This window comes from Rhyacophila brunnea, unplaced genomic scaffold, assembly GCF_057557595.1.
Source record: "Rhyacophila brunnea isolate RB1 unplaced genomic scaffold, BYU_Rbru_1.0 scaffold_8, whole genome shotgun sequence".
Classification (NCBI taxonomy): domain Eukaryota; kingdom Metazoa; phylum Arthropoda; class Insecta; order Trichoptera; family Rhyacophilidae; genus Rhyacophila; species Rhyacophila brunnea.
In genome coordinates this window covers 15,226,031-15,251,679 of record NW_028233350.1, presented here as the reverse complement: position 1 = coordinate 15,251,679, position 25,649 = coordinate 15,226,031, and the positions used below count along the sequence as shown (strand labels likewise).

Below are 25,649 nucleotides of genomic sequence, written 5' to 3'. Positions count from 1 at the left end.
AAATGGAAAGACCTTCGAGAAGTAGTTACCATATCATCAGAATTCGATGGTGATATAACTGACTCGTCCAATAGATTTGGAAAGTTATGTAAAAAACCTCAGATGGTAATTGAGTGCAACCCTTATATGAGTGGAATCGACTATCATGATCAGATGTTGGCATATTACCTGTGTCAACGTAAAACTATAAGGTGGTACAGAAAATTGGGCGTTCATTTATTACAAACAACACTTTTGAATGCGCATTATCTATATAAATGCAAAATATTATGTTAGTGTGAATATGCCTTTAGTGCATTTCACACGGCCCGACATCAATAAATACTGCACGTGTTTCGATATCTGGTAGGTAAACAATGTAAATACATGTGGCGCACACATGTATTTTGTGTAAATGACATTGCAAGCGACAGAACTGAGATAAAATATAATAATAGTTTTTAAATTTAATAGAGTTTTGTGGTTTCGAAAGGTACGTATTTTTCAGGTTCTCTGTAAAGCATGCGATATTTTTTGCGCAGTCAACATGTTAATTAAGAACGGACGGTGAATTAACCAATTATGACTCGGATAAGTGACCGATCATGAAACGGCAGAAACATTTGTTAGTCACAACAAGAAAACCATTGTACAGGACCCACTCCGTCGTTACATCAGTAATATTTTTTTAGCGTAAATGGAGACAGGTACCTTGCTGGAAAGTCTGGAAGGTTACCCAAGTAATAAGGTGGTACCTGAAGAACTACCACGGTAGTTGTTTTCTTTGTACCAAAAATGACCTTATGTCACAGTTAGAGACCTACAAACTCATCTGTAGAGTGGCCAAAAATGGAACTAAGAACTATCATAGGACGCCATTTTGAAAATGTCATTCGAATGCCAAATTTTGTCCAGAAGTCTTGATTGGGTAGTTTTCGACAGTGGCTCCCCCATCCCATTCTTCAGATAAGTTTGTAGGTCTGTACCATTGCCGACTGAAGATGGCGGTGTCTGTACCCATAACTTAAAACAGTTTTATTACAAAATATTCCTGTTCCATTCTCTTAGTGGGGATATCTGAGGATCTTGGATTAAAGCTTTAGCTGTGCCAAGTTTATATAAGGATAAACTTAATGAGTAACCAAAAAATACATAAATGAAAATAAGCTGAGTTATTCAATTTATTTGTTTATTATGTCCAAGAGGCAGCAGGGTACAATACAATCAGTCAATGTTGGTCATTGACACCAATATTTTTATATTAAAATAACATCATAAGGAACATAAATTTCATACATTTCATAAAGACAGAAATGACATCAATTAATAGAAAGTAAAATGAAGAACACAAAACTTGTACACAGCAGGCACTGATTCATATAACTATAATATCACTTTTCTGATTAAAATGTGTTCTGAATTATAAAGTGTATAAGAAATTAAGACCCTAACTACGCATCTTCGATGATTATCCATTGACAATTCTGGATCACATAGAATGCTACTATTTTTTCCTCACATTTTTGTAATTTATTACATGATTTATTTTAGTAAATAGTACAGAAACATCTTTCAAAATATAAAAATGAGTAGGTATTAAATAAAATACATTCAACGTTCAATCTGTACAAAACAAAGTCCGAATAGACCACTTCATTATGGAATAACATTTCATACACGCAAGCATTCAATGGTCGAAACGCAACTTAAGAAAGTAAAAAAATGCTTTCCATATGAAATCGCACTAAAAGTCGACTCACTCTAGTTAACAGCCTTACCAATTTGCCACACTTACTGATAATGTGCAAACTTCTTTCGCTACATCAGTATAATAACAATAAAAATATACATTCCTATTAATAATATAGTATCGGCCTTCCACAGCTGCGATGAGTAATTTCAACAGCGGCATTTACGCCCTGGAGGCTCGGGAAAGACGATCCGTCCCGTCTTCCGACGGAGACTGCTATGAAATGGTGTTCTGGACAAAGAATTCCGCTAAGCCCGCGGATGCCGAACTCTCCAAGAGGCCGACGGTTTTTTCTCTCGGAGGGAGGTTCATCTGGGGCAAGTTTGCTATGAGGACTTCTTTCCGAAAAAGCTGCCCCACACTGCGCCCTATCAGCTGAAAAAAGACATTAAATATTTTATGTCAAGGCGGAGAGAGAAATTTTCAAAATAATTTTAAGAGAATGCAAGTTATAGCTGATTTTAATTTTCAATACTGCAGGAGCCAGATGAAATTTCTCCTGTCACATTCGAGATTAAAATATAATAATTATTCTCGAAAACATTTAGACTGAGTTTTCTAGTGTACAATATGATCGACCCACCTGACTAGTAATTTTCTTAAATAGATCTTTCTTTCCCTTTTCTATTTTGTTTCCTTTGGTAGGTGCCGACATCAACTTTTCATCTAATTTATGTAAATCGGCCGCATTCACGTTGGGTATTTGTTGCATCACCTGGTAGTCAAAAGAAACAGATAAATGTAACAAAATATGTGCGATCGCATATTGTTGAAAAGAGAGCAAATGGAGCATAGAGTGGAGACCTGTAGCATGGCGGGACATCTGGAGCGCATGCCCTCATAGAGCTGCACCCCGAGGGTGAGGAGGGCGGCCTGGTTGGAGTCGTGCTGACCGTGCTGCTGCAAGGCGCGCAGAACAGCGTCCAGGGCAGTGGCCGGCAGTACGCGGAAAGGCGTGTTCTCCGCCCCGCATTCCGGCCGCGAGGCTAACGCCCGAGTGCACCCGCTCAACAGGTAGCATGCCTTCAGCGAGCAGAAGCTGTCACTCCACCACAGGGCGCTACAAAAATACGATTGATTGAAATATTACACATCACTCCGTTAATGTCTATATTTGTAAAATACTAGATGAGAGGCACCTGCTTCAAGAAATAGACAAACGGACTTCGACATTACTGAAAATTTCAAGTGAATTATTTTTCTGTTTCTGGTAAAGGATAAAGTATTATCGATAGTAAAATGTGTGGAGCGCTATTGCGATTACTAATTAGTCATTTTTACGATGGAGCATGTCTCATGGCCGCTGCGCTAGATCATTGTTATTGTTCATGCTGAACGCAGAAAACGATTGATTACCCAAACTACTGTACGAAAACATTTTTTTGGCTACGTGTTACTGAACTAACATACTCCGCCCATTTTTAACTGCAATTCCGTTATAAGCTCCTCCCATTTAGTAAAAAACAGCGCCAGGAAGCGTAGCCAAGAAGATGTTTTCGTACAGTAAATATGGTAGGTATTCAGATTACTAGAGATACACAGAACGATAAATAGGATTCCCAAGCCCAAATCCATCCTTGATCGTAAGAAACCGTCAAGTGGGATGATTTTTCCATCATAAATCTGATTATAGAATGATACAAACAAATCCAAGAGTGACATCCCACTGCCCCCGAAGCGTTGAGTGTTTAAATTAATATATTCTTTCAGTTCGAACACAACGTGGTATAGTTGCAATTTTATTGCTTTCTTATTTGGCATGCATACGGCTGTAAGGCTGGATCTATGAGATAATCAAATTTAGTGTATTACATGACAACAAAAGACTGAGAACCGAGAAGAGTGAAGACGGCAAGGAGAGGTCTTCATACTGCAGTGGATTGAGACTGGTTGAGATAATGATGATGATCAAATCCGTAAAAAACAAGAATTTATGTGAAGTAAAATGAATTACCTGCACTCGATAAAAATAACTCCAATTATAGTGTTTCTCTAAATGAACTTATAATGGCGGTATTCGAATCCATTCTAACCGTCACAATCATAATAATCGTAATAGTGATAAATGCGTACTTTAAAATGGTCATCATTATAGGTATGCAAGTTTCCTCTGAGGCCAAAAGCGTGTTGCCCAATTCACCGACATGCTCCTGGAGAGTGGCAGGATTGTGACCGCCTGACGGCCGACAGTTGGGGTTGGGGTTGCCTCCGAAAGATTCCACTCCGCACATCCCTTCTTCCGCATCCATCAATCCGTCTTCTCCCGTCAGCGGAAGTGTTCCTCCTATCAAGGCCACCTGAATACATAATGAGCCAATTACTAGTAAATATACTATCTATCTCAATATGTACATACTACAATATCTCAAAATGAGCGGATGTTTTCAGTACAATAAAATAATGTGTACCTTTAGCACGTCCAAGTATTCTTTAGTCAAATTTCTATTCAGCATGTCTTCGATGACTTCTTGGGTGTCATTGGCACTCTCCTCTTCAAATTTTCCAGATTCATAGAGAGACATGATGTATTGCCATCGAATTGATAATCGATTGTACACTGAAATATATGAATAATATCATAAGAATCGATGTTGTAGACCAGTGGTACTTAGACTATGATGGAAAATATTGGTAGACTTAAAAGAAAATGACTTTTAAAACTCAAAGACCCACGGCTTCAGAGCTATACTAACTACTCCACCGTGTGGCTGAGAATTATCACTAGCGGCCCAATCATTTTAATAACTCTGCTAGTGGGGCAATTATTTTTCAACTGAATTTCGGTAAGTTTACCAGAAATTCTGTTTTGTGGAAATCATCAGCTGCAACCCAAATGAAAAAAACATTAACAGTTGTAAATGTTGGATTACAAGTCTATTGACTCGAATTGAATTTTTATTCCATATATCAAATTCATAGAATAATTCCCTTATGGTGAAATTTCATATAGCGAGAGTTAAGTGTATTTGCTTAGTGTGAATAGACAGGGCAAAGTAATACATTGTACGGCATATTAGAATGTAGACATTTTGCCATGTCATCTATTTATGGGAATAATACAATATCCATTAATTTATTATTACATTGCTACTTATAACAATCTTACTTTACTTCATTAGGTATGAACAAAGGTGTAACAGACAATTATTATTGCTTTACGGTTTGATGATCTGCATGCAAAATGTAATATACTCACTGAAAGGGGCGATATGTGAAATGATGGGTATCAAAACATCAGGGTGAAAGACAGGGGGGCAGGAGTAAATGAACGGTCGGAGGAAAACTCTGACGATGGGGCGCAGCCGGTAGTCGGGGACGTGGTCCAATCCGCAGAGAACTGTCTGCACCACGGCTGGCCCGATGCCTGCCATCTGGTACAACTCGCGACCCAAGGATGGACCTGCCGAGCTGAAAACAACAAATATTAAATGAGCATGCCCTGCCCTGTTTATCTGGAAAGTACATACAAGAGTTGTGAATAGTCATAGACCCGTGATGCACAATCTTTCTTATAGTAAGGCCAATTGAAACATTTTAAATTGTTTGCGGGCCACACAGATCACAGGTGCCACGGGTAATCTTATATTCTTTCCGATGTCTTCGAACGTATATCATCCTTGAATTGTCACCAATTCGTTGGTCACAATACTAGCGTAAAATTAAAAACGGAGGAGCTGTGACTGGGATTACCATCACCACAAATATAATGTCATAATTTTATATATTATTTTTCTTTCATATTGTGTATAATACTATTCGAGCCTCTTAGAATTATTGTCATGTGGTGTCACCGGCCATCTGATGATAACACAATGCGCAATCATCAACGCAAACGCGTCACACCCCATGTGAAAATATTTGTAGCATTCAATACAATGCATGCGTTTCCTGGAGGCAGTCAAGGCCCGCATTGGATTGTAGTGCCGGTGACTGTGAAATGTGTCCACTGCACAGCAATGTTGCCTTGCCGCTACTGATATACTGATATTGAGGAATGTCGAAAGACAAATGATACCTACCCTAGCATGTGACAACAGGAGTCGTGGAGGCCGGTGATGAAGTTTTGCATGCGGTCGAGAGGTGAAAATGGTCGTTTGGTGCTGGGGTCGAGAGGGTCCGCCTGCCCCGCCCATGTTAGCCCCAACAGATTTTGACGGTCCACTTCCAGCATGCTATATGCTCCTTGATAACCCTGCGCACATTCAATACACACCTTAGTAAATGAAGTATGACATACTACTCTTTCTCGACAGCGGTATGCTAAATTTTGTTTTTGTTTTACTGGACCCACCCGTATTTAATTCTTTTTTTAAATATTGCTAATGAATAAGATTTGTGGCGAATAGATGAAACAGTTCAGGATGGTAATCGAAAAACGCACCTCAGAGAGTGATCGCATGGCCTGCGGGTCGTAGAGCTGGTTTAGTGCTCGGAAGAGAGTGAGGACGTGCGGCAGAATGGGGAGTACGTGCTCTGCACAAGGGTTTCTCCAGATGGGATTCCCGCCCGCCGTCATACCGCCGCTGAAGCCACCTCGGTTCGCTCTACATCATAATAAAAATATCATTAAAATTGTTTGAATCTGTGTAGAAAGGGTTACTATCGGTGCAAATGGCATTACCGATTCTAATGATCCGTACACATTTCCATCATGTCACATGCTATCACGCTGATGTAGGGATAGAAACGTTATGTGTTCGGGCCATAATTGCTATTATCATTCATTCAATGATCATTCATCAATATTTTGAAACAGTTAATTGCGGAACTTCTGTTGTTCTCTCCATTTCCTTTGCATAATTCTGGTTAGAATACACTAAGGCCCGTTTCAGACGGGACACCGGTGTCGCGCTCGATATAATATAGGAGGATTAGCTCTGGGGCGTTCATAAACATAATACAAAGGCCCCATTATTCAAATACAAAGGCCTCCTATATTATATCGAGCGCGACACCGGTGTTCCGTCTGAAACGGGCATAATTTTATTTGCATGCATCATGAAAAATTGTAATGCAAATGGAAGAGTAATTATTTATTCAAGTTATTTTTTAATAGTTTACTGGCATGTGCTGCAGTATGAACAGTAAGTGAACAGACAGTTTTACGTAAATATTTCCTGCAAGAAATGGCCAAATTATAAATGACGTTGATAATATGGAGACATTGGACTGACTTGTCAGGGTCATCGGGCCAGGCGCACCGCTTGATAACTCCCAGGAGCAGGTTCACACAGTGGAGCAGGTGACTTCGGTTCTGGCCGATGTGATCGTGGGTGGAAGGATGCACGGGCGGCTCGTCCAGCCCCACGAAGCGCATAAGGGCTGCCGCCGAGCTGAAGTGTCTCGCCATGTCCGCCCAGTGTGCTCCGCACGACCCTAGCACTTCTCCGATCAACTCTTTCTGACGATTGTAGTCACAGAAATGATTCGAGATCAATAGAAGAGCTTCCTGAAAAATATATATCAGTTCACAGTTAATTTTTCAAAATTATGAACCATTTCAATAATATGTTACAAATCAATCAAGTCCATTACCCATACGCAATACGCAACTAGAGTAATATTAATTCGAATACTCTCATATGTAAGAATTTGAAATTGAACATGAGTGCCAAGATGATGAGCCAAATTTATTAGAATATTGTAAAGAATGGCAGCAGTTCCCGCATTACAAGCGTAAAGGTATAACCTGCAATGTGATTCTTTCCATGGTACTGAGTTGAGAAGGATCTGCGCAGAGTTTCCTGACCGTGGAATGGACGCGGTCGAAAACCGGCAGCAGGAGGAGGGGATACTTGTGACCGATTTTCACCATGAGGCTGGCAGCGTGTCGTCTGACGTTCTTTACGACGCGGGAACGGTTCTCTTTGCTGTCCACTTGGCCGGGGGAGCAGCCCGTGTACACCAACGCCGCGAATATCTTGTCCAGCACTCGGGGAAGTAACGACACCCCTGACATTGCGACGCAATTGCCTGAAATTATTTTTAAATTAAATATCTTGCTTTGGTAAAACTACAATATTATTGTTGAAATATTATTTTTCAATGTTGAATGGTACTATGTAGTAAGGAACATCACATATTAGTGTTATATGTATGATAATATTATACATATGCTATATTTGCATGGTTTAATAATGATTCAATTTATTATGAAAATAATTAAAAAATTGGGAATGGGAATTTTCTGAAAAATTTGAATCATTTGCATGAATTTCTTTTTTAAATTAGAGATATTGAAATATAAAATTTTAAAAATTACAATATAAAGAGTACGGGTCAGTTCCTTAGTGCATATAGTCCAGTTGTCATTCGAACCTTGTGTAATTTGGCAGGAGGACATGCTGAGAAAGACGAATAAAGCTGAAATGAAGGACAGCAGCAGACTTAGTAGGAGTGGATCCTGAGGTTCGAGGGCGAGACACAGTTCCAATAAGGCGAGCCCGGATTGAACGGAAGGTCTTTCCGATGCCATAAGAATACGACACAGGACACTTTCTAAAAGCTGAAAAAAAAGAAATATCAGTCGTTTACAACTTTTTTTGAATTAATAAGTAAAGGTATTGATACACCCCTGTTACAGGCGGGCTTCTCCCGGTGTAAAATAATCATTTAGTAGTCATAAGTCAAAATGTCTGACCCTGACCTCTAGAAACGGCTTCATAAAACATCTAATCTGATTCCTTGCTCAACTACGTAATTTTTTATTCATAAGTAAAAGCCTTCGTCCGGTGTGTGAAAATCACATATTGGGCGGAGGTGTAATTAAGATAAATTTAATTTAATTTAAAAAGTATAAATGATGATGGATGAAAGAGATAATTTTAAGATTAAATATAAGTACTTATTCAAATATAATAAATTTTGCCGCACTTGCCGGCAACGTTCAAATTTCCACGCGCCTGCGCCGGGCCGGGGTGGTCCTCGTGATTCGTCAAATCAAAAGCATCACGCGATAAAATTTGGCCAATCACGAGAGTCCTTTTTGCTGGACGGCGTGGGTACGCGAAATTTGGAAAAAGAAAGAAAGTTAGTGAGCGTCCCTTTTCCAACATGTACGGACCTGCGAAACTTATTGTTAAAACAAAATATGTAAACGTGTAAAGAAAATGTAAAATATAAGATAATACCAAGTTACGCACGAGACAGACGTGGTTTCATTTAATTTCCCCTCAATTTAAAATATCTTTTTTGTGAATCCGGGGTTCGATGGACACCTGAGCTAGCCGCTGGAACCCCGGGTATCTCAGTATAATCATTTTGATGGCAATTGATTCCTCTCTTATTTTATTACAGTAAAACCCCGTTAATTTGAAATCGACAGGACCGAAAATAACTCAAATTAGGAAATAGAAAATGTATGGCAAAAAAACAGTAAAGTTTTTTTTTTTGGATAAAATTTCTTTCAGAATAATATCAATCGTGACTATTATGGTTCATTCATCAAAATTAGTGGAAACCGTTATAAGCAAATTTTGAATTACCCATGTCCATATAAACAGGGTTTTACTGTAATGCATATCGACATGCTCAATGTAAACTAGTATAACTGCATTTTTTAATGAAGTTTACGATTGAATCTAATGTATTACATAATATAATATGTAATAAAGAATTCCATAAACAATGACACATGACAGAAATTATTTGATACTCACCAGTGTCAATGCTTCCCACTCAAGATATACAGGATCGTGTATATTTCCATGCGTGTTGTGTTGATGTGTGACAGCTTTGTCTAATACAATTCTTAGCCATTGGTCCATGTATCCGAATGTTACAAGGGGTGCAATCAACGTGGCTTGCCTATTGAATAAAAGAAAGGTCGACTAAGTAAAACTGACAGTATTGCCTAGCTTCATAAAAGCAATATTCCCTGGATGAAGAAAAAACAGTACAAGTCGGTTATGTGTAATACAGCGGCAAACACATTTTGAAAATAGCCGATATACTGGATTATTTGTTAGGTTAACCTAACCTAACCTAAACTAACAAATAATGCAGTATATCGGGTATTTTCAAAATGTGTTTGCCGCTGTATTACACATAACAGACTTGTACCAAAAAAACTTTAAATTATCTCTTATAATTCGGTGTATATAGGCATTAAAAACACTGTAAGAAATGTGAGTCAGGAAAAATTTTCACCTCACGATTGTTATACGATTTTAATATTTAAAAATACAAAACAGTTATGGTATGTATTAAGGTGCTTTTAAAGGATCAGTTTTGCTATTCAATCAGTCTCCGTTTCTGTCGACCTGTCCGTTAAACTGATGTGTAAATGCAAAACTGAAGCGGCCGACTGAAACCAAAACAGAGACGAGACAGGATGGATTTTCTATCAGTTATCGTATCCATTTTTAGAGTTGCCAGTTAAATTGACGAGTAAATTAGCATGTTTCCATATTTTTAATGCTAATTTTCTAATTTGGATTGAAATATTATAATTTCTTTAAATATATGTACTGCATTACACCAACCAATATGTTTAGAAACTAATTATAAAAATAATATTCATTTTTAGTGGATAAAAAATACGTAAATATGTACCGCCGATTCCAAACTGACCTGGCAAATGAAACCTCGACTGAACGGACAACTGATCGTCCAAATACCCCGCTGTTACAAAACTGAACAGACCAAAACAGAAAGCTCGACTGAACGGACAACCGAACTGATGTTTAAAAGGACCTTTACTAATTTAATGAAAAGATAATAACGATGTTTATGTTGAAAATCTGTCACAAAAAATGAGTCGTGAGTTTTTTCTTTGATTTATGTAATGTTTAGTGCTTTACATGAGGGTTCATTACAGATAACATATTATAAAGAATAGAGACCAAGTAGACAAAATAAAATATAAGCTAGTGTTGTGGAAGGTTCGAAGACATATGGCGGTGCACAATGTGGATTTCTGGTGCGTCAGTGCTTCAATTCATGCTCTTGTAATGTTACCGACCAACAGTTAAAGTGACAATTGTCATAAACAGAAGTCAATTTTATGGTGAAATGTCAACGCTACAATGACAAATGCATTAAAATTACACTTTTCAACTGCGAGTTGTTTTCAATTATTGGCAAACTATTTGACCCGTGCATTAAAAAATTACAAATTGTCAAAAACCAGTTTGTGATTTGCAGCATTAACGAAACTACCCCAACGTGTTACTTGCTTATAATAATTGTAAATTACAGCGTTATTTTTTTGAGTTATAAAGGAAGTAAATGAGTGGGGAAATATTTTGCAATTTCTACAGCTATGATTTTTCACATACATAATACTGATTTTGAACAAGAGAAATGGTAAATAATATAAAGGAAAAATCTATATCAATGTGAATAAAGATTATCTTTTGTGATAGTCACGATCATTGATATATCTGCAGGATACACCGTTCCATACAAAACTGAACAGAAAAGTGGGTACATTTTTCAGAGAAGACCATAGAAAGTTGTAAGAATCACTATCACCCTTATTGCAATGTAAGTTGAATTAAAAAAATGTAGAATAAATACAATATGTATTTGTAATTCCTTGTATTTCATTCATTTAATTTAATGTCAATCCCAAAATTGATATTGACATTAAATTAAACGCAGTTTGGAAATTGACCCATTTTTTTTCTTCGACCATGTCCGATCCTGGGCCGCCCAGACTGGAAGTTTGTATTAACAGATTTTGTTTTTACGAGAAAAAGATGTCAGCCACTTGCTCAACCGATTTTTATGAATTGTGTGATGGAGAAATGATCCATTGTGTTAAATGGTAGACTAAATATTTGACGGGTAATAAGTGACAGGACTGTGAATGAGTTGGATAAGCCTGTGATGTGCAGTGTAAAACCTGTTTTGAACATGTATGTTGGCTATAAACTCAGTTTCGAATGTTACAACACGCTGTACCACGTAGTTGGATATACATGTGTTCTACTTGGCACGTATTATTATCGATATTGAATAGACATTTACTTTGAAATGCCAGACTTATCGATACAGACCTAAAATTATCCAAGAAATCGTTTCGGCATCGAGTCAAGAACATCCCGAATTCATTTTCACTGTCAAAGTCAATAGCAGCATAACTGGTGGCGTCTAAAGCTATTCCCACCGGTCTGGAAACAGGATAAGACACCTGAAAAAAAAATGTTCAAAATGGTTATTGCAAATCGATAATTATTGTTTACCTGACAAAAAGTAACTTTGAAACAATACCTTGAGCAACTTAGGTGCTGTGGCAGAGACCCACTGAGGAATGAAAGAAATAAAGACAGGATCTCGCTGCGCATGCTCATGTTTGAGAAGCGTGGCCCAAACTCCGGCAGCCGTGTGGGCCAAAACGAGGGAAGGGTGCGAAGAGAAGAGTAGCAGTGCCTGCAGAAATACGGCCAAGTGTTGGGGGCGCTCCGACAAGCCGTCTTCTCGACCCCACAGGGATGCTAATTGCTGGCCCAGACCAGCCAACACCTGTCAAAATGAACATATTTTATATATTTGGAATATAACTAGAAGGTAATTTTTTTTTTTTTGTTTAATGGCGAATCCACAACATTTTTCTTGTGGGTGAATTGGGCAGTTACAGAAAAATGAATACATAATATTCCATGTATTAATTACTATGGTAGGCTTGTATATAATTGTCATCTTTGGTGACTTATTTTGAACTTACGTTATGATGCACGTATGACTAATGTAACTGCAATTTTTTGATATTGTTCATTCAACACAATATGCAACATAATTATAATGTTTGAAACTTTCATGGTTGTTTATTATCGATCGTATGTATTTATAGATTTGTGGGTTTTCGCCATGCGTACTTCTTCCTTCGTTCATCGACCAGTAAAGGACGCGCAGCCTTTGGACTCGGCAGGTGTGTACCAGATAAGCTGTCGCGGATGCCCGAAAAAGTATATAGGCCAAACTTCTCTAACGGTAAAAAAGCGTGTGAGTGAACACGAGGTGAATATAACACTACACAAACTAGACGCAAATTTAACTTTAAGACCAAGATACAGTCGGAATAAGGGATATTTCTCACAATTGGTAAAGGAGGCTATTGAAATCGTTTGAGACCTTGAAAATATTAATAGGGATGACGAGTTACGGTTAAACACGTCATGGCTTCCGGCACTGTTAGCGAAATCCAATACTCGATCGGGTATCTCTGGCTGTCAAAACTAACACAACACATTACTGTGAGCAATGGTTTGCTCTCAGCTAATCGGATTCCTTTTCACATTCAGAGTAGCATTCGCATTCATACACCTATACTACATTACATTTCATCATAACATATCTCTTGAGAATGGCTTCTGTAACGAGCTTAAAATATCGAGGAAAGAAGAAAGAAATGCACACAGTGAAAACCCAGAAATCCATGAATACGACAATATGCATCATAGACTCCGGTAGTCACAAGACAGTCAGTGTTGCCAAATAATAGGCTTTATAGAATAATAATCCACAAAAACAGTGAATTTTCAACATAAAAGATGGTTAATGAAATTTGTGAAAAAAGTAGGTTCATACACGAAAATATCAGTTATCAGAATTCCATATCATTTAATACCAACATCAACGTTAATGTTCCTTCAATAGGAAGAATGTAAATTAATACCTGTGTCAACTTCTTAAGAAATAAGTAATCCTTTTCATCTTGGGAATTGGCATTCGCTGCGGCAGATCTGTGAATACATCCAATTGCGTCTTCACTGAACAATATCATCAACGGCTTCCGTTCCTTCATCTGAAATTGAATTAATTTCAAATTGAAACAAACATACCGGATTTTTCTGTTGCAAGTTGATTGCCATAACATATAGGTTATACACAGACCTGGCCCTTTCGGTTGACTATTTGCAATAAGCACTCCGCCGCCGGCAGCTGAAACGCTTTATCGCTTAGCAGGATGCACAGGATCTGTAAGAGTCTTCCGTTTTGACCGATGATATGATTCATGGAAACCCACTCCACGAAACCCGTGAGAGTCAACAGAACCACCTAAAAAAGGAATCAAACGTTAATAAGACGTAAATATTGCAAATATAGTCAAGATATTTAAATTGATTAAATCATGAGATAAGGCTCACTTGAACGACGTGTTCGTGCTCAGAGGCATTCTGAAAATCTCCGTGTTGAGTGGTCTCTCTGAAGCGCTGAACGTGAAGTTCGATCAGCCGAAGGAAGAATGAAAATATTTCTGCCATACTACTTGTCAGTGCAGCATAAATATCCTTCCGTCGTTGATTTGACTCCAAAGTCTAAAATAACAGAAAATGTAAATTTATAATATACATCGAATATATTCAAAGTAACTAACCTTGATTTTTAGCCACAAAAACCAGTCGTCTATATTGGGGAAATGTGAGAAGTGCTTCAATTGCATGATGATTTGTCAATTTCATTGTAATTAGGAAGTGTGTGTGTGGACATTGGTCACAATTTGATGGATGCAGGTACAATTCCTGTCCGGCATCATATTTTTTCAAGATATTTTCTTATAGGTATGCTTCTGAGGGTTTTCAAATTATATATGTTCAATAAAAATGATACATTCTTAAACTTGTGAATTATTTGTTGAATAGAAAAAATAGTATACTTAGTAATATTACATATTGTAAATTTTGCTACATCGCTTATGAGGTATATGATGCCCAAGAGTGTGCATAATTTCTCATAATGTATTAGAGGTATGTACTATCAGACAACTAACCAACCCCACACCCCGGACAGGGCATCCTAGATCAAATTTAGATGTTGTTTTTTATGTGTATGAATCTAGAGGGTATGGAGCCAGTGGGTTAAGCGAATAATTAAAGCCAACTTTCACTGGGTGGAGGGGCCCATACAATACTCTGTCTTGATGCGAAAATAGTACTTTACTTTATTCCACAGCAACAAACGATATGAGTATGTATATGGGCATTTTCGCCAAAGTTTGTACATGTTTGAAATTTGGGTAATATTATTTTTTCACTCAAATTAACCATTTTTATATAGCTAGCAGATTCCTTGTTCTATTACTGAATTGGTGATAGCAATTTTTCAGCAAAATATTGATTAATACAATATTTATATCATTTTTATTATGAAATTGGGCATAATAAGTTTCCGTTCCGTGACTACGAAACTTAGCTTTTAAAACATGAATGAAACACTTTTTATCACTTAAAAGAGCTCTATTAGATTAAAAAAACCATACACTTCAAAATAAAACTACAAATAGTCAAAAAATATTATTGAATTTTAATTCTTGGGCACATTTCGTTCCCCTCCGTTACCCTATGTCTATAATGGCAGAGCATTTTTCCTTTAGTATTTGAAAAAACCAATCAATGTTCGTTCTGCTATTTTTTTAAAGACAATAATCACTTTTACTAAATTTTATTGGAAAAATAAATAAGTTTCGTTATTTAATAATCAAATGAAAAATAGTTAACGTTCAACTTTTTTGGGGACATTTTCGGAATGGAACGAAATGGTAACGGAGTGTAATTTGTAAAGCTTAAGTTACATGTTACCATAAAAACAAATTTTTGTTTTATGAAATTTATTTGAATTTTTTGATAGACAGATAAATATTCAACGTGCGTCAAAATAACAAAACAAATCAAACTTAATCACTAAAATAGATATATTTTATAATAAATTTCACAATACTTGTAAAATAAGGTAGGTAATAATTTTGACACACTATACATTACCATAACTTTATTTGGCATTTATATTATTTGTAACTCAGATAAAAAATATTTTTAAGCAAATTAACAATATATGAAAAAAAAATCAGCAAGGGATTCAGACGCGAGTTCCTAGCGCGGCACGGAGTATATAACTTTTACGAAAATAATTATAGTCAAACTCGGTTATTACGATCTCGGACATAGCGAGATCTCGGATGTAATAACGAAACATTTGTTGACAATTGGTTTATGATTTTCGCCATACATTTAATTTTTTCACTGTTATAACGAGCAACTTATCGGATATACCGAGCTAAAATACTGTTAATGTGTCGACCGTTTTAAAACATTTCGACCCTAAGCAATAAAATCCGATTGGACAGGATGCCGCCGGGGTCGGATTACGTTTATGACACTAGTAAAGTGTCTAAGTACCTACCTTATTGGTGTTTCACCGACAATAATAAAAAAGTATCCACGCATATGGTTGAAAAATCCAAGGTTTGTGAAGTCCGTAGGTACCTACCAGCGTTAATTACAATAAACAACTTCTTTTGTAGTTTATGAATGCCATGCTCGTTTCGGGGATTTTTACGATGGTTTCCAAATTTTTTATTTTCGACTTTTTGTGTAATGTGACATGCTCATTTAAAAATACCTATTCTCTGATATAACGAGTAACGCTTATAACAAGCAAATTCAGTCGGTCCCATCTTCCTCGTAATAACCAAGTTCGACTGTATGTTGTCTTGAAATTTAATTGTATTCATCAACATAAAATGTAGCTATACAGGTTGATTGTAATCAAGACGTACTTTTCTGACATTTCGTGAATACCTACAGTTCTAGGTATTAAATCTAATCGAGTACACATTTCTGTTAAACGTGACAAAAAAATACTTTTTCATACATTTTTATAAATTTCTATGCCTAAAATGTATGGAGAAGTTTTAAAATTTTGGTGGCGTATAACAGAAAGAGTATGACAGAGCCAGTGCCTGTCTCGCAATTATTTCAGTCTGGTGTTTTTTCTTTTCCTTCTGTTGTTTTTTTTTATCTCCATACTTTTATGTGCGCTATTTTTGCGTATTCAGATATATCACATACTTTTTTAATCTTTATTATATTATTATATTATAGTCAGGTTATTTTCTATATTTTTTAATGAAAATATTTTTGTTTTTCATACGAACAGACAAAATAAAATTTTTATAATCTATGAAGAACTAAACACACACTGTAAACCCAACTTTATGCATGCCATTTCGTTACTTTTACATTCCACATATACGTTACCACCAATATAGTTTCGGAATGGAAGTAACGGATTCTGTTTCAGAAGTGTTTGAAGCCAAAATTTAGCTTAGTTTTATTGTTAAACCTGCGATATGTTTTATTATATCTGTAGTATGAAAGATAAGCTCAATATGTGTAGTATGTGAAATAGAAATATGTGTTTTCTTACCTTATAAATCGTGGTAACAGTAGTGGAACTTCTTAAATGACCAACCCAGAAAGCAACCTGTTCCGATAGCGATACCGACACACACCAACAATTTAAAGTGTACATGGCGATCAGTGTTATACAAAAATGTTGCTACATTAAAAAAAAACATATTTATAGTGAAAATTTTTCGCCTTCATGCTAAAATCGTGGTAACGGAATGTGGAGTTCCACTTTTTCAAATATCCTGGGACACACTTTAAACGTGATTTTTTTTCAATATTGGTACAAATTTACGAAAAAACTATATATTTTCCAAAAATATATAATGTAAGCTGTTGAAAACACTACGAATTTAATTTTACACACTCAAAATTAATGACGAAATTAGACTTTGTTTATTTGAATTTATGGGTGGGACATGGTAAAAACGCACTACCTTTCGATCTAAATAATCAATTAAAAATATATACAGGTCAGATAGTTGTATTTAACTGATTGAATAGAGTAAATTAATAAATTTGCATGTTAAAAGTACATAACTTTCCAACATTTTATAATATAATAACTATGAAAAAATCAATCAAAGTCATGGGACATGCCAAAAACGCAATGTACAAACTTTGGCGAAAATGCCCATATCCCCAATTAAAAACTCGATTCACATTAGTGATATTTACAATTCGTAATTTAATGCATTAGATCAGGGGTAATGAACTTTAGGGTCTCAAGTGCGGCCTTTTGACTGAATCCAAATTTTACAAAATAAATCCTTTTATTTTTCTATGACTTTTTATTTATTAGGTATAAAAAAATGTGAGAATAGTGTGTTTTTACATATAAATTTATAATATAATAAAATCCCATGGAGTACCAAAGGAGTGAATGCGCAAGCATCGGGATGAAGAGCGTACTTTACCCGTGATACTCCTGCTGGTGTTTTTTTAAGTAAGTCGAATATGTTTAATATTTTTACTATATCCGTGTAAATATATGTATATTATAATGTAGATATGTATACATTTTAAAGGGTAAACCCGTAAATAAATAAATTAATAAATTTCATTGTATTCCTTCATTTCCAAAACAATGTACACTTATCCCTCGATTTATGCCCTCGAGAAAGAACAAAAAAAAAAACCCATTTTTTTGAAAATATTAACCAAATTTATTTTTTCTTAAAATTCTTTTGGAACCCATCTACCGCGTAAATTGAGGGATGAAAGTACATGCATTTTTATGTATGTTTCTTAAATGCGGCCTTATTTGATTTAAGATTATGAATGTGACCTTCCGACAGGAAAAGGTTCGTCATCCTTGCACTAGATGTTTGGTTAATGAAGAACGATAGAAAAATAACAGAACACTTGCTAGTACACCTATGATCAGGGTCTTTCAGAGATAAAATGCAAAGCCAGGGCCAATTAGTATTTTTGAGGTCCCTATTCAAAATTAAAATAATTACAAGATAATAAATGTCATTTTGACATTTCATATTGATTTCCATAGTAATGCACGTATATTATTAAGACTATAGTCTTACTATACCTCAGCTGAGGCATGGTGTAAAAAGATTGTGACTAGGCGATGTGCGGATTGCGGGTCCAAATGACGCGAACCAAACGAAATATAATTTGTCATAAAAATTCAACATGCGTCTTTTTTATGTTATGTTTATTATTATATTCGTAATAATAATAGTATATTCATTGACAGGTTTTCTTTTTCAAGTACATGCGGAACGTTTTTAAGTCATCTTTATACGATTTAAGAAAATATTCATCCGACTCCAACACAAAAGAAATTAACCTGTGAACAGGTCGACTATCCCTCTCCGAATGGCAACGCACCTCAACGCGGTCGAAATTTCGTTCCACATAGTGTTGAAAATTATTTGCCGTTTCACTTATGTACGCTCTTAATAACTTAGTTGCTAGAACCCCCTTAGCAACCAACAATAATAGCTTTCCATACAAAACAGAATTAACTGAAAATGAATTTAATTCTGCTTAAAAATGGCTAAAAGTATTAAAAGACTGCATTGTCGTCGTGTTCTAAAAGTTTCAAATGTCTAGCTAGTCGGGAAGTTAGTTAAAAATCTTCAATCGTCCAATACAAATCTTGGACAAACAAGAAAAAATTTATACTGGACACACAAGAAAAAATCTGTACCAGACAAACAAGAATACGAGCTAATAAAAACGTGGTAAAATACCTATGAGGAATAAAATATACATAAAATACTAGTTTATGATTACGGTACTGATTCAGAAAGTCACAGTACCCAATTCCGGAGTGATCACGATCCTCAACCATGTGGATTACGAAAAAGAAAAAAGATTTAGTTATAAAAATTATTTAATAAAAGCTTTCCACGATACCGTAGAAACATCTAATCGTTTTCAGTATGTACATTAAATGAGCCTTCTCTTTCTTCTGCAATCAGACATGGTTAAAAAAAATCCAATTTCAATACTCAACACAATACATTCATAAATATTTGGAAAAAAAAAGGTTTATTATGCATTGGAAACATTTTACGATTATGTATTAACATTAGGAATGATATTTAAAATCTATATAAAATATCAGGTGCAAAGCTGATTTGTTAAAAAAAACAATTTATTGTCAAAAGATATTGCTGATTTACGATCTGATAAATGTTACTTCAAACACACGTCATTGTGATATATTTATTTAATTATGATAAATTTTTGTAATCTCCCATAAGGTCAACCTGTTAATAACACAGTTACATAATAATAAAAGATATTTAACCACACAATAAACACACAATGTTTGATGATAACGAGGGAGCCTTATGAAATTTTAGCATTAAAACAAAGATTTTGTAGTTGGTGTATTAAAACTGAATTACCACCGCCATCATTGCTTTGACTTTTCGAAACGAATTACAAACATGAAATTGAAATAATATGTATGATTGTTCATCTAAATATTCTGTAAATATTTTGGCAATATATGCACATGCTCTGGTCAAATCATGGACTCACCTAATATGTGAATAATTATGATTCAGTTCTACATAGGTACGACATTAGCTAATCATTTCAGGATAGCCTCTCGCATTTACACCATTGTAACTAATTATATGGATTCGGCAACTTTACAATGACATATAACAGTATGTAATAATAATTGAATGTATGATGTCATTTTTGTGGTTGTTCATCAAAATATTCTAAATAATTATAGTTCACTGTATTTGATTGACCTTCTATGGACAATAATTAAAGCGGTCAACTCTTTGAAAGGCTGAAGTTGCATTATAATAGATAACATAGATTAAACAGTAGACCAGAAGAATAGTGAATAAATTTTCTACAAATGGCAGTCAACGTGAATCAATATAGATAGTTGGATATGAATGGAAATAGAGCGAGCACCTGCAGAGTGGCGACATCTTCGACCAGCCGGAGCAGCACGTGCAAGACAATCTCAGTGTGTCGGTTGCCGTGGGAGCAGGCGTCGCTCAGCTCGGCCAGCAGAGAGGGCCACTGCTGCGGCCACTCCCGTTTGGCCATCTCCACCACCACCCGCGCCAGGGCGTCATTCATGTGACCCGCTGCCCACCCTCCGCAGCTCACCAGCTTCATGGCATTTTCCTTTAACAATTACATTTTCCCAATTTAACAATTTGGCAGATAAAATGAAAAGTCGATATATGAGGCGTGTAATTCCAAAAAGCGATAAGTCCACATTTGGTCAAAATCGAGAAAAAAATACGCACGTATTCTTTGTATAATTTTACACAATATGTATTGATCTATAAATTCCAAAACGCGACATAACCCTATGAAAAAAAATATTTTAAGTCTCGATTTATTACAAAAAGCGCCAAGTCCGTGTTTCATATTATTTAAAGCTTGGTTGATTTCACGCGTGTTTAAGTCGACCAATAAGGGAACGTTCATTATTGAAAAGGGCGTCTGCCATGCTGTAGCATCTGGTAAACTCATGACAGTGCCACGGAAATATGTGCCTTATGCGAAGTAAATTAAAAAGTGAGGTACAAATAGCGCTAGGTCCAATTTTATTTTGCCTATATTTATTACATTTAAAAGTTTATCGGCTGAAACAAATTGCCATTTGGTGCTAATTTCGACATAGAATACAACGGAAAAAATAATCTCACGTTAAAACAAATAATTGAAGCTTGAAACATAAAAACGTTGTTTCCCGAAAATATTGAATTGTGGACTTGTCGCTTTTTGTAATTAGACGCCTCATATGGTCAAAATCTCATAAGAAATGTGTACATATTCTACAAGTTATTTTACAATATGATCTAATAATGATTGATAAATGTATCTAATATGTTTAGAAAAGTAATGATTTAAAAAAACTTGTTAATTAAAATGATACAAATAAATGCGAACACATCCAATTTTATTTCTTATATTTATTGCAAGAGTTTTATCAACAAGTTATAATGGGAATATTACAAATAAAATGAAACTAAGGTGAAAGATAACTATTTGCAATTGAAACAGCAAAACGTCCTTTACCGTAATTGAATTGTGAACTAATCAGTATTTGGAAACACACACCTCAAATATGGGAGTGATGTTTGTGCCAATAAATAAACATAGAACTCCAAATAGGTAACAGAGCCACCATTACAGGTACACTTGTAGTCAATCTCTCAGATAGAGGTTCACGCAAAAATGGAAAGAGAAAATTGGAATCATGGCATTTGGAAAGTGCTGAACAAGTAGTCTACGAGATGAACCTAAAAACTCCGACAGATGCAGGACACGAATCTCATTATGTTAATTTTGCCCATTATTGATGCCGAATCCAGCAAAGATTAACTACTGACTGATGGGACAATTTCCATTGGGATGTTCCAGAATAAAGTAGAGTGATCTAGGCATGTCAAGTAAGTCGGTAGCCAAAGAAAATTTTATAATTTGTATGTTGGCGGCGCATTGAAACATCTTTGGCAATTTGTATGTAAAAATAAGCAAATTTTGCGCCTGTTCATTCAAATATTCTGAATAATTAGATTCAATTGGTTTCGATATAAATTAAAAAAAGATCCAGCATATAAAAAATAATCCATTCATGATAAATGAAAGTTTCAGGGTTTATCTCTTGGCAACACCTGCAAATTTAATGACCTATGGAAATAACTGTTTGGCATAATCTAAAATTGCATACGATGCTTGTAGTTTGCATCTTTATGCAGAAAATAGTGGTGTTTGTTATAAGTGAATCCGTGACAAGAAATCACTTGCACTCGATTTAAACATGGCTCCATTTACCCTTTTTTTCAGCTTCACTTTCATATATTTAGGCTCCATCTAGTAGATGGTTTTCTTCAACGTCTTCGGATTAGAAGATGTTTTACTTTCACTTTTTATAATATTGCTGCCACAGCTGAAGTGTCATCTTCAGCTATGGGTTTCTCATGCTTTAAAGTTTTTTTATGATAGGTTTTATGGGCACTGGACCAATAAAGAGAGCTTCTAGTTGGGATCACATTTACAGGCTCATATCACTTTTCAAATCTATTTAGCATTCAATATTAATGACCGGGCACGCACACACGGGGGAGGTTTTCGGAAACAGCACCCCCCACCCTCCCGGGAACGGAAAAATTATTTAGTTGAATGGAAAATTTCTTCTTTTTTTCTGTTCGTCAGGACCTTATGACTGAGGATCATGACCTGGATAACTTGGCTGTCGAACAGCCTTTATAACAGATTGACCCCACTTCTCTCGGCATTCTACGACGCGTAAGGCCTGTTTTTTGTGGAAGACCCATGGCACTCATGAATTGGTGCAACTATCTGGAGCATCCAATGTTTGCTTTAATATTCTGATGCGGCATGTCTAACATGTAGACAACACAAAAGATCTTATTAATTATGACCATTAAACAATGCGAATTTGATGACCACTTGTGGATGCGACTGCTCGCAATACCTCCAGGTGTTATGAAAGTTCATAGTAGATATTTTTTTGAAATAGACTCCCCGAACTATTTTTCTGTGTGCGCGCGTTTGTTTAATAATGATTCACGTAATGGCAAATGTTTTATATAATAGGTTTACAATCAGAAATGATTATAAATTATAATAAAATACTTAATAACCTTTATAAAGATTTTTTCCTGCTGTGATATTTGAGTCCATCTATATTTAACTGTATGCTCCATAAGTTGTAGGCCAAAATGCCGAACAACAGCTGAGTATTGACCGCCGCTGGCTAAGATCAGCCCAGCCTGGGCACACCATGGAGAGCCTTCCTTGAAACTGAAAATGAAATAACCAAATAATGAAAATTGATCATTAATCTCCACAATTTACAACCCTTTCCATTAACACCAGTAAATTGTTATCAAGATAAGTCTCAAGTGATGATTTTTGGTGTACTTACTTAATTATTTATTTTTTTATTCAATATTGCCCGCCTACTATGCAAACCTTCTGTCTGTTTTATGTAAATGTTCAGGAGAGAGTTAACACATATTATGTATTACATTTATTTTATAAATAAAAAAGTTTTAAATTTATGATGTATCAAAAGAGTGAACTTTAAATAATTTAATAGAAAAAAAAAATTATTTATAAAAGAAATGTATTAAATACATTTTAACTCTCTCATAAAATAAAACAGACATAGAAGGTTTGCATAGTAAGACAACGATATACATAGGAAATTCTAATGGATTTAAATACAAATTCCATCAAGTACCTTCGGTCGATAGTATTAATATGGTATAGGTACATAGGGTTTTAAGAATGTTAGATTCTTTATTATAGAAAAAACAGAATTATGAAATACCTCCGAAACATACAATATAGTAGAAATAATTCAGAAATAATGTTTAGGTGAGTGCTTTTACTAAAACCAAACTAAAAGTAGTTTTTTAATCATTATAGCAAAACAAAATATTTCAGTTTTTTTGCATGTGCTCGCCACAAACATTCTTTTCATGAGGTAATTAAATGCGATGTCCTTAAAGTTTCTAGAAGAACAAGATGTCAATCTATGTACAATCAAAATGAGTAGGAATTGCAGCAGTTTTCCACATTATTCAGATGTACTATTTACACATTTACAGCATCACATATCGTCGTTGAAACTAGAAAATTGTGTAACTCCAAAAACACTACTTTACAGGAGAGACAAAAAACATTATGGTTTCCTATACAAATGTATGGTTTTGGAGTGAAATCATCCATGATTTAACAATGATACAATTTTTCTGGAATTACAAAATTTGCAAGACGGATAGATATTATCAACGGCCACTAGATGGCATTCAAAGTCAATTTTCGATTAAAACGGAGTTACACAATTTTCTAGTTTCAACGACGATATTATTATGTAAATTATTGTTACAATAACATTGAGTTTGTGAGTTTTTAAGCTACTTCTGCAGTATATTATATAGTGATATATAATATATTACATTGCATGTAAGCTTCTTAATGCCAGTTTCATCTTACTACATGGATAGGTTCTACTTCATATGATAACATGTACCTACCCAAAGATGTTCTTCAGATAGGTTTTGATTTTTGACCTTTGATTTTGTATGAGTGCATTTTAGAAGCATGTTGGACATTTTTTGAACTACCTACATATTGTAGTAGGTAATGCTGGATAAAGATTGAGATTTGTGGACATCATAGTGGTAAAATGTAATTCATACATTATTATATTAAAATCATTTACTGGCCAGACAAGCATTGTTTATTAGGAATTTCACCTTCCCACCGTAAGAGCTAGTACCTATCCTAAAAAAAAGCTGTTTCTCCACAGGCTATATGGATATTTGAATGTTGAAGTACTTATATGGTACCAGTTACCTCTCGCATGCGTTGTACGCCTGCAGACGAATTTCTTGTGACGCCGAAGGACTCATGGCGAGCTCCACAGCCCTCGCCAGTTCCTCAGCGAGGACGGAAACCTCTCCGCCATCGCCGAGAGCGGAGTGCCCCTGCACGCCATTCATTTGACAGATTCACTTCTATCGCTGTCAAATGCAACACAATGGAATATTAGTGTAGTATTTATATATTTGACAAGTGAGGATGTAATATGAGAATGTATTGCGAAATGCGATGAATAGAGTTGCAAACAAAGGTCGACAAAAACAAAAGAATTAATTTTATTGGACGTTTTCGTTTGAAAAAAGAAACGTCATTGAAATGAAATAATATTGCACAGATAAAAATAACATCAAAATTTCACTAACGTCAGAATTTTCCCTCAAGGGACATCAAAATTCAATTATTTTAAAGCACTCACGAATTAAACACTAATATATAATATCAAAAATACAAAATTAACGCCGGTGTTGGAATTTAGCAGCTGCAATATTTAAATAATATCCAAGTGTATGTTCGCGGTGATATTATATTATGAGGTGTGTATCGAGGGGTGAGTTCGAATTTAATTGATAACGCAAACAGTATTTGTACTGCTAAAATTATTAGAAATAGTTATTTACCACAAAATAATAACAAATTTTTAATCGAAAAACATGAACGCCTCGTGCCGTCGTGAACACCTGGGTTACCAAATTAATAAAATTATATTTATGTTAAAATTATTGCCAGACGTTATAGTTTTTTTTAATATTATTTCAATATTTTTTTACTCCACTGAAACATTAATGAAACAAATATTTACTTTTCAAAGCAAAACAAAATTTTAAAGAACTAAGAGAAAATACCAAAATACTGTGAAATCAAGTTTGGATGATTATGATACATAAGGTAAAATTACTATGTCGTCTGGCATCCCCTGGTTG

The 25,649-nt window shown here is 35.3% G+C and overlaps 1 protein-coding gene across 1 annotated transcript; it reads right to left on the bottom strand.

Annotated features, from left to right (window-relative positions):
- Positions 1-1,151: 1,151 nt before the first annotated feature.
- Positions 1,152-25,416, bottom strand: Ranbp21 (exportin-5-like protein Ranbp21). The gene is made up of 21 exons (XM_085958745.1): positions 25,347-25,416; positions 24,703-24,869; positions 22,980-23,139; positions 20,266-20,484; positions 13,822-13,992; positions 13,568-13,732; positions 13,350-13,478; positions 11,945-12,196; positions 11,731-11,864; positions 9,388-9,535; positions 8,048-8,234; positions 7,419-7,702; positions 6,904-7,178; positions 6,111-6,273; positions 5,749-5,921; positions 4,926-5,137; positions 4,138-4,286; positions 3,803-4,026; positions 2,534-2,789; positions 2,313-2,444; positions 1,152-2,104 (listed from the first exon to the last, which is right to left on the bottom strand). The coding sequence occupies exons 2-21, from the start codon at positions 24,846-24,848 to the stop codon at positions 1,946-1,948; spliced, it is 3,738 nt and encodes a 1,245-aa protein (XP_085814871.1). The 5' UTR covers positions 24,849-24,869; positions 25,347-25,416; the 3' UTR covers positions 1,152-1,945.
- Positions 25,417-25,649: the final 233 nt, after the last annotated feature.

Bases quoted from the DNA above. Each gene is read 5' to 3' on its own strand.
- Ranbp21 (XM_085958745.1), bottom strand. From the start codon at position 24,848: ATGAATGGCGTGCAGGGGCACTCCGCTCTCGGCGATGGCGGAGAGGTT. The intron at 11,865-11,944 runs GTATTGTTTCAA...TTTTTTTTTCAG, and splicing joins CAGCACCTAAGTTGCTCAAG to GTGTCTTATCCTGTTTCCAG. The intron at 7,703-8,047 runs GTTCGAATGACA...AAATAATTTCAG, and splicing joins CTCCTGCCAAATTACACAAG to GCAATTGCGTCGCAATGTCA.